The sequence below is a fragment of the Chaetura pelagica genome, unplaced genomic scaffold, assembly GCF_000747805.2.
Source record: "Chaetura pelagica isolate M959 unplaced genomic scaffold, ChaPel_1.0 scaffold963, whole genome shotgun sequence".
Classification (NCBI taxonomy): domain Eukaryota; kingdom Metazoa; phylum Chordata; class Aves; order Apodiformes; family Apodidae; genus Chaetura; species Chaetura pelagica.
The window spans coordinates 660,768-670,018 of record NW_009952705.1 but is presented as its reverse complement, the minus strand read 5'-3'; the positions used below and the strand labels follow the sequence as shown (position 1 = coordinate 670,018).

The 9,251-nt window shown below is 58.4% G+C and overlaps 1 protein-coding gene across 1 annotated transcript in view; it reads right to left on the bottom strand.

The window, feature by feature from the left end:
* ZNF385C (zinc finger protein 385C) overlaps positions 1 to 9,251 on the bottom strand; it is a 53,766-nt gene that overhangs the window by 393 nt on the left and 44,122 nt on the right. Inside the window, exons 5-10 of the mRNA XM_009994196.1 lie at positions 6,625 to 6,735; positions 4,763 to 4,934; positions 3,689 to 4,018; positions 2,100 to 2,287; positions 1,763 to 1,876; positions 4 to 61 (exon numbers count right to left, since the gene is read on the bottom strand). Of these exons, the coding sequence (XP_009992498.1) occupies positions 4 to 61; positions 1,763 to 1,876; positions 2,100 to 2,287; positions 3,689 to 4,018; positions 4,763 to 4,934; positions 6,625 to 6,735 (973 nt within the window). The remainder of the gene's footprint in view (positions 1 to 3; positions 62 to 1,762; positions 1,877 to 2,099; positions 2,288 to 3,688; positions 4,019 to 4,762; positions 4,935 to 6,624; positions 6,736 to 9,251) is intronic.

Here is a 9,251-nt window from a genome sequence, read left to right as displayed (position 1 = left end):
GGCTGGGCAGGAAGCGCGTCGCCAGGGTCTTGGTGAGATGCTTCTGCAAAGCCAGCTTGGACTGAGGGGAAGGAGGAGGGGACACAGGGAGGGACCCTGCTGCTGGGGAGCCCCCGCCCACCTCCCCCTCCAGCTGAGCTCTCTGCAGCAGACACAGCCCCTGACCTGCAGCCCCGCTCCCTCAGGGCAGCCCCTCCAGACTGGGGGCACACAGGGGTACCCCAGTGGCAACAGCCTCCCCAGGGAGGTCCAGCACACAGATCCTGAGGCCTGCCCTGGCCTCTGCCCTGCTGGGCTGTTCCCTGCCACAGCACTTTGCTGCCCTGGGACGATTTGCTGGGTTTGCTGCCCAGCACCCTGCTAAGCTATGTGTCTCTGCAAACAAAAGCTTTGGCTTGGCCCCAAGCACCCAAGCAGCACAGCTCTGCCATTCAGAAAACACGGAAAGGGTGGAGGAATCCCAAGGGCTGCAGTTGGGAATGCTGCTGCTAGGGGATGCACAATTATTCCCATGCTCTCTTTCCCACCAATAAGGACTCAAAATTCTCACTGCTACAGCCCATCCTCCCTTAGGGGAGCAGCTCTGATGGAATCATGGGATTCAAGGAACAGAGGCTTTAAGAAAAGCAGCCCCTGTGTCTCCTTGCAGGAGGTGGCTAATGTGGCAACACATGTTTTGGAGAGAAAACCAGATGGGTCGTTTGCAGGCAGACAGATACCTTGAGAATACTCACTGCAAGGGCAGCATTCTTCTGCAGCTTGTTGTAGGGGCTGTACTTGGGCTTCGGTGGCTTCCCTGCCAGCCTATCTTTGTGCCTCCGGCTGCTCATGTGCTGGGAGAGGAAAACAGCCAGGTCACAGGGAGCCAGGAGAGTGAGGGCAGATCCACAGCACTGGGTGGTTTGGGCCCATGGGGGATGCCCATCACCTTCTCATGGGGGACTGTCAGGTGTCCACCTCTGAGCCCCAGTGCCTGTGCAGAGGGATCTGCACACCCGCAGCCCTGTGTTCCCCGGGCAAGGCATGTACCATCATCCCAGGGACTGGCATCATCACCTGTTTGAGCTGGGTCTCTGAGTTCACGTAGATCTCGCACACTTGGCAGTGGAACGCCTTGTTCTGGATGTTGATGCTGCCCTTGTTGCCGATCCAGCCCCCGCCCACCTCCCCCTCCAGCTGAGCTCTCTGCAGCAGACACAGCCCCTGACCTGCAGCCCCGCTCCCTCAGGGCAGCCCCTCCAGACTGGGGGCACACAGGGGTACCCCAGTGGCAACAGCCTCCCCAGGGAGGTCCAGCACACAGATCCTGAGGCCTGCCCTGGCCTCTGCCCTGCTGGGCTGTTCCCTGCCACAGCACTTTGCTGCCCTGGGACGATTTGCTGGGTTTGCTGCCCAGCACCCTGCTAAGCTATGTGTCTCTGCAAACAAAAGCTTTGGCTTGGCCCCAAGCACCCAAGCAGCACAGCTCTGCCATTCAGAAAACACGGAAAGGGTGGAGGAATCCCAAGGGCTGCAGTTGGGAATGCTGCTGCTAGGGGATGCACAATTATTCCCATGCTCTCTTTCCCACCAATAAGGACTCAAAATTCTCACTGCTACAGCCCATCCTCCCTTAGGGGAGCAGCTCTGATGGAATCATGGGATTCAAGGAACAGAGGCTTTAAGAAAAGCAGCCCCTGTGTCTCCTTGCAGGAGGTGGCTAATGTGGCAACACATGTTTTGGAGAGAAAACCAGATGGGTCGTTTGCAGGCAGACAGATACCTTGAGAATACTCACTGCAAGGGCAGCATTCTTCTGCAGCTTGTTGTAGGGGCTGTACTTGGGCTTCGGTGGCTTCCCTGCCAGCCTATCTTTGTGCCTCCGGCTGCTCATGTGCTGGGAGAGGAAAACAGCCAGGTCACAGGGAGCCAGGAGAGTGAGGGCAGATCCACAGCACTGGGTGGTTTGGGCCCATGGGGGATGCCCATCACCTTCTCATGGGGGACTGTCAGGTGTCCACCTCTGAGCCCCAGTGCCTGTGCAGAGGGATCTGCACACCCGCAGCCCTGTGTTCCCCGGGCAAGGCATGTACCATCATCCCAGGGACTGGCATCATCACCTGTTTGAGCTGGGTCTCTGAGTTCACGTAGATCTCGCACACTTGGCAGTGGAACGCCTTGTTCTGGATGTTGATGCTGCCCTTGTTGCCGATCCGCTTGGACTTGTGGCCTGGCCGGGAGAGGAGCTTACCCCGGCCCCGCCGCAGCTGGGTGCCGTGACCTTCCAGCATGGACTTGTGCTTGGCACCTGGGTGGCAGAGGGGACACTCGGCACACGTGGACTTTGCAAACAAACCCAGCGCCGTGCTGAGCACCATGGCAGCCCCCCCAGCAGCACTGTGTGTCCCCCCATCCCACAGGGCCCTGGTCCCCCACCTCCCTGTGCCCAGCAGCACCTGCAGGCAGAGGGAACAAGGAGCTGCCTGGGAGCCTGGCCTCCTGTCGGGGACACCATGGCCTGTGCCCAAGCCCTGCCAGGCTCTTGTTGGCCAGCTGTGTTCCACAGGCAGACCAGAAATGCTCGGCTTCCCAAAGACTCCCTTGCTCCATGTGCCAGACCTTCGGAGAAACTGCTATTTTAAGGGTGTGCTGGAGCCTGTTCCCTGTCCCCGGGCATTAGCACAGCCCGCAGAGCTGCAGCGTCGGGGCTGCTCCCAAGGTCAGACGGGATCCGGCCGCAGAGCCAGGAATAGCTCAGCGGGGCCACGGGGCAGGAAGGAGGGATCCAAAATCCCAGCACACCTGGGGACAGGGTGCTCTGTCCTGCCCCTGCCAGCGCCGCGACGGCGGCATGGGCCAAGGGACAAGTAATTTAAGCCACTGCTAATTCATTCTATTTTTTAAGGTGCTAAGCAAGGAGCCTGAGAGCGTGTGACAGCCGCGGAGGAGCGCGAGCTGCAAACATTTTGTTTGTTTGTTTGTTTGTTCTTTCTCCCCAAATCAGCTCCTAAATTTGTAACAGGAGCTGACAAAAGCAAAAGGACACGTCTGCAGTTAAGCCGCAGTGGTGTCCTGAGCCAACCCGTGTGCACAGCTGCTGCTGCTGCCAGCGGGCAGCCCGGCCTGAGGGAACTGGTTCCTAGTTCTTTCTGAACTGGGGGAGAGAAGCCCCTTCCCTCTAAACCTGGGGTGTCCTCCAGAGAAAGAGGTGAGCTGGGTGCTGGCACTGCAGGACCCACAGACCTGCTGGGAATCTCCTGCACTTGGGCTGCCCCACCACCACTGCCCCACAGGGTCTGCCCCCCCTGCCCCTTCTCCCCACCACAGCCACTGCGGGGTCTGGAGCTTGTTACATTCCCAAGTGGCTTCCCAAAGCTGCCTTGAGCCCTAAGCCCTGAGCTGCTTTTGGAAGTATTATCTCAGGTCCAAGAGAGGCACTGGCACTGCTGCCAGCTTAACACCAAACTGCTGTAGCCTCCAACAGCTTCATTAAATGTATCTGAAATTGTCTTTAGGAGAGATGAACAATAAGACCATTTGACCTTGCTAAAATTCACTTCATAAGCTGAGGCACAGGTAAAACACCACCACTTATCTCTGTAAGCCACCTTAACTACCTCGTTTTAATTAAAGCAACATTCATTAACACTTGCCATTTCCCTGCAGAGGGAGCTGCAAGGGGCCCGTCCCCACCCCCTGATGCTCTTACCGGTGTTATGAGCCTCCAGCTGGGACAGGGAGTTGACAGTGACTTTGCAGGTGGGACAGTACAGGTGCTGTTTGCTCTTCTTCCCCTCCTTCTCGCTCTCGGGGGCTGAGCTGGCACTGCTGCCCGACTCGGCTGCCTGCACCTCGGCTGTTGGTGCAGCCGAGGAGGTGACGCTGGTGGCATCTGAGGTGCCCTCGGAGATCTCGGAGGCCGGCGGGGATCCCAGCGGGGCGGCGCTGCCCGGCAGCTCCGCGGGCGGCTCCTCGGCGCTGGGTGGCAGCCCCCGGCTGCTGCCCTCACCCTCCAGCTCCTGCACACCATTGGCTTGAGCTGGCAGGAGGGAAAGGAAAAGGGGGAAAAGAGAAAGAAACGGACAGAACAGGAAAGTTCTCTGTGCCTGGACAGGTTTTCTGGATTTCAGAGAGCACCCACATCCTCCTGGAGACCATTGTGGGCACTGTCTGCTCATCCCTACTGTTCATCCCTGCTGAGGATGGCTGTTCTCAAGATCTCTCCTATTCCCTCTTTTATCTGCAGCTCATGGCAGGCAGGCTCAGCACAAAAGCCTGGGTGAGCTCCAGTGCTGTCCCAATCCAGGGGGATCTGGGTCCCACTGGCCCCATCCTGAAGCAGGGGCAGAGCTGGGGAGACGTGTGAGCCTTCCTTAGGGCACATGCAGGGAATGCTGCCCCTCCTGCAGCTGCTCTCGCCCAGAGACACCAAATCCTGGGGGAGAACCCAGCGTTTCCCCCCACTGCTGCAGGGACACATGGGGCCAGGCTCCCCCTAGGCTTCCGGGCTGGATTCCCACCCTCCCTGTCATGCTGGGGGCCTCAGCAGAACACAAAAGCTCGTTTATTAGCTCTCCTGGTGGTGTTTCTGCTGCAGCAACCACAGGCTCCTCAGCCTGAGCAGCAGCTGGCCGCGGCAGGATGCTTGGACACAAAGCTGCCACGGGTTGGGATTTAACTGGGATCTTCAGGATGCTGCAACTGGGCAGGGCTGTGAACACCAGCCCCAGGGAACTGGCCAGTCCTGCTGGTGTGGGACCCCCCGTGCCCCTGCCCCCCGTACCTGTACTGCCGGGGTCCCTGCTGCCCTCGGGGCTGGGGGCGAAGTCGGCTGCGCTGTCTGGGCTCGTGGCCACCAGTGAAGCCCCCGCTGCCTTCTGCTTGTTCTTCATGGCCTCGATGGCTTTCAGCCTCCGTGCGTGCTTGTGGCCCTTGTAATGAGCTTCTGCTTGGTTCTGGGGACGGAGAGACGGGGACGGCGGCGGCAGGGCGGCCGGACTGACGGACACCGGGAGGACGGGTGAAGGGGTCAGCCCTGGGCTGTGGCCACTCAGACACGTTTCCAGTGCAGCCACCAGCCCTGGTGACATTCCCCCTCCACTGGGGCCACCTCGGAGGTGGCTTTAGCGGGGTGCAGCACAAAGCTGCTTTCCTCCTCCCACCAGGTGGCTCTGCACGCAAACGCACTCGGCCGAGGTATCGCTCTGCTAAGGCATCACCACTTTGCATGGCCAAGATAAGGACCCTGCTCTGATTAAATGCATCAAGTCACTTTAAAAAGAAGCTTTCAGGCAAAATCTGTGACTTCAGCAACGTACAACGAATTGCTAGCTATACAAATAAAATGAAACAGTGTGTTGCTGGGGAGGACACGACGCCCATTGTAACCCAACGGGTGTCTAACACGCAATTTACATTCATGGGCTCCTTTCCCCCAGTGAGGGCTGAATAATGAAGCGCATGTTGATGGGTTCGTGCCTGTGCCGAACTGATAAAAATGCACACAAAAGAAAATCACCCGAACATTTGTGTACTGCACAGTTGGGGACAATGCCTCATTGTCCCCCAAACCAACCACGGGTCAGCAATTTACAGAAAGTAAATCCAAAATGAATTCAGACACTGTACCACTGAGCAGGGTGGATTAATTTGCACGGCGTTCTCAGAGGCCAGCTGATGCCTCCCGTGCTTGGTAGGAAAGGCATCCCTTCCCTCCCCCACGGCATTCCAAGGGCTGGGAATGGTGTCCAGGGTGTGCAGCGATGCCGGGTACGTGGGAAAGCAAAAGGCCGTTTGGAGCACGGGGCCTCATTAGCAAATACAATAAATAACCTCCCCCCGGATAACGGGGCTGCGCTGCCTAAGTGGGTCACGGCTGCGGCTCCGCGCAGCAACACGCCCGGCGTGCCAGGGTCTGCTGGGCCAGCATGCAGACCTGACTGCAGGGGACAAGGGCAGGGACAGGGGCACGGGGTGTCCCCAGGGGCAGCAGGCCCGACTGTCCCAGCACCGCGCTTCCAGCTGGGATGCAGCTTGGAACAGGAAAGTGATGCTTTGCCCCAAGCCACTTGGTTGCAGAGCAGGATGGCGAAGCCCAGCAGTGCAGATCCTGGTGGCAGAGCAGTGCCCAGCCCTGGGCTCTGCTGAGGCAGCTCAGAGCCAGCCCAAGCAGGGTGCAGTGCCCAGGTGGGTGCTGACACACAGGGAGGCAAGGGGAGCTCCCAGCACCTTGCGTTGATTTACTTAGAATAAAAGGCTGTGGAAAACAAAACCCCACCTGCCACAGAGCTCTGGGCAGCCCATGCAGGGCAGACAATACTCAGCTGCCAAGGATCAGACAGGAATTGCATGGGTGCATAAAGCAGCTTAAGTGTAAACACTGAGGTCAAGGCAAGCAGGAACAGACCCAAACAAAGCGACAGGAAGCAGAAGAAGCCTGCCTGGCAACCAGAGGAGATGGCAGCTCCAGACCCCACCAGCAGGGAGATGTTGGTGGCAATGTCAGCTAGGGTGGCTGAAGAACAAGGGAGGGCAGGAGCTGCTGCTGGCACGATGGGTCCCTGCCCGGTCCCCACCGCGAGATGCTCCTGCTCAGCCACTGAGCCCAGCCCCGCTCTCCTGCCCAGTGCCCCTGGTTCCACTTACTGCAGAGTTGAAGCGGAGATGGCAGATGTTGCAGGAGATGAATTGCTTCTTCTTGAGAGGGGTGGGCACGCCAAAGGTGTGGCTGATCACTGCCTTCTGCACTGGGTCCATCTGGAAGGGGAGGGAAGGCAGAGGGCAGTGGGTGACAGGCCAGAATGGCTGCCCTGGCACAGCACTGCAACCTGCAGAGCCCTGAGCCCAGTCTGCCAGGTCTGAACTCTGGCTGTGGTCTGTCTGGAGCACAAGGCAGCAGCAAGGGCACAGACTGCACACCCCATCCTCCCTGGCCCCCCATCCTCCCTGTGTGTCCCCCTCGCCTCTCCCCCCTCTACAGACACCACTGTCCCACGTGGCAAATGATCTGTTTGAGCTCCCAACTGCTGCCCTCAGTGCCAGGGTAGCCTTCTGAGATGCTGAGCAGGAGCAGAAACCACTCACAATGAGCAATCAGCCATTAATCCTCCACGTGCTCATCATCAGGGAACTGAAATGTCCCTGTGCAAAGCTAACAGTGTGAGTGGAGCCATGGATGCCTGCTTTGTGCCCAGGGAACAGAGTGGAGGGACGAGGGTCCCCCCAGCCACAGGAGAGCTGCCCCAAGGCTGGGAGCCCGTGTGGAGCTGCCTGGGGATGTCCCATGGGCAGGCAGGTATGTGCTTTGCCTGCTCTAACCAAGGCTGGTGCCAGGCACTGCTGGAGCAGGAGCACAGCCCGGCTGCCGGCCGGGAGTTGTGTCCCTGCAGGAGCTGCCAGGGCAGGCAGATGAAAGTCCCTGGAGCTTCAGGCTCTCCTCAGGTCTTGGAGTCATTCCTCAGCCCCAGCAGCAAACTTGTTCAAAAAGCCATAATTGTTTTAAACAAAATGCGTTCATCAAGAGGGGAAAAATAAGAATAACCTCTTTGTTTGAGCGTGGCTATAATCTATAATGCAAGTATTGTTCCCCTACCCTGTGGCATAGGAAGATTATCTTATCTGAGTCCTGCTGTCAGTAGGGCCTTGGGTTTGCAGGCGATCGTATTTCTCTGCAAAGCCATTTCATTGCTGAGACAGGTGCATCAGTCTTTGAGGCACATGCCTGGACAACAGAGCCATTATCAAGACCCCGAATTCCTTTCCAGGAGTGAGCAGAATGGTAAAGGCAGGTGATTAATGAAGTGCCTGTTTGCTACGAAATTTTACTCACTTATCTGGCATATAAATGAAGAGGCATTTGGGGTTTGGCAGAGACCTGGAGGAAGCTGCAGATGGCAAAGATGCTGCTCCACCCCTGATGACAAACTTTGCAACGTGCTGCAGGCAGCACATTGAGCTGCTGGTCTGCGGGCAGAAGTGGGGCCAGCAAGAGAAACACCCACCTCTTCCATGACAAGACAAGAAAAACCTTTGCAGCCATGTCAGTTGGTGGCTCCCACCCATGGGCCCAGCTGCCCCCAGCACCACAGCAGGAGTAGGAAGAGGATGCAGAGGAAAGGAAGGTGCTGCATTGAGGATACCAAAGCAGCCAAGGACCATCCTGGCACGAACCTGAACCTGCCAGTGAAGCCAGATGCACTGGGGCCGTGGTCAAGCACCAACTGCAGGGTAGTGGCACTGGTAGCCCCAGCAAAGGGCCCCCTTGGCCTCCCAGGGCATGAGGTGACGACATCAAGCAGGGCCTTTACTGGGCTCCTTGTCCCAGCCCTGTGCATCCCAGTCACTGCAGCTGGTGCCCATCACCACTCCCAACATCCCAAAGCAAACAGGAACACCACGCGCTGACCAGCTGTGGGGCACCCAGCCCCATTCCCGCCTGCTCTGTGCAGCTCACCACGGGAGCACGAACACAAACACTCCATCAGTCTCTCCCTAACACATACACCCGCTGCCACTGCAGAGATGAGAAAGACCCCTGGTCCCCCCAAACCAGGCAGGGTCTGTGCTGCACTGGGACCTACCGGTGCTGCCGCTGGGGGGGCTGAGGCTCCTCCTGCTGGTCTGCAGCAGCACCAGCCCCACGGCAGAGGTGAGGCTGTGGGCACCACGCACTTGGAGAATAAAGATCTTGGCTTTATAGTCAATTCTTATTGACTCACACTACTTTATTTATCCCTGGATGTTCCTACCGATATAAATAGCGATTCCTGCGCCGGGAGGTCAGGAGCGGGAATTCACAGGGACGCCGCATCAGTTCCGATCGCATCTCCTGCCACGCTGCCGGGTCCTGGGGATCTGCAACATCCCCAGAGCTGGAAAGGGCCTTTCGAGCATGAAACGCGCCTTCTGTGTTGCGTGAGGATTTTTTTTTTTTCCTTGTTGTTGTTGCTTTAACTGGCAGGAGAGCTCAGCTCGGAAAGGTTTTGCTGCTCCCGAGTAAAACATCTGCCGGGTTCATGGGAGCCTCGTGACCCGCTCAAAGCGCCGCGCTCTGCCCGAACCGCTCCTGCTCCGCCGGGCAGCGCCGCCTCAGCACACAAACCCTCCTGCTCCTTTTTCACAGCAGCGCTCTCAAACCGCACAACACCCCGACTTGATGCCCTCCCTCCCCCCCAGGCCCCAGCTGCCGGCTCTGACCCATCGGGGCAGAGAGAGGAGCCGCCCGCCCGGCAGGGCGCTGAGCCCCCGCATCCCGCACCCCCGCGGGCAACAAC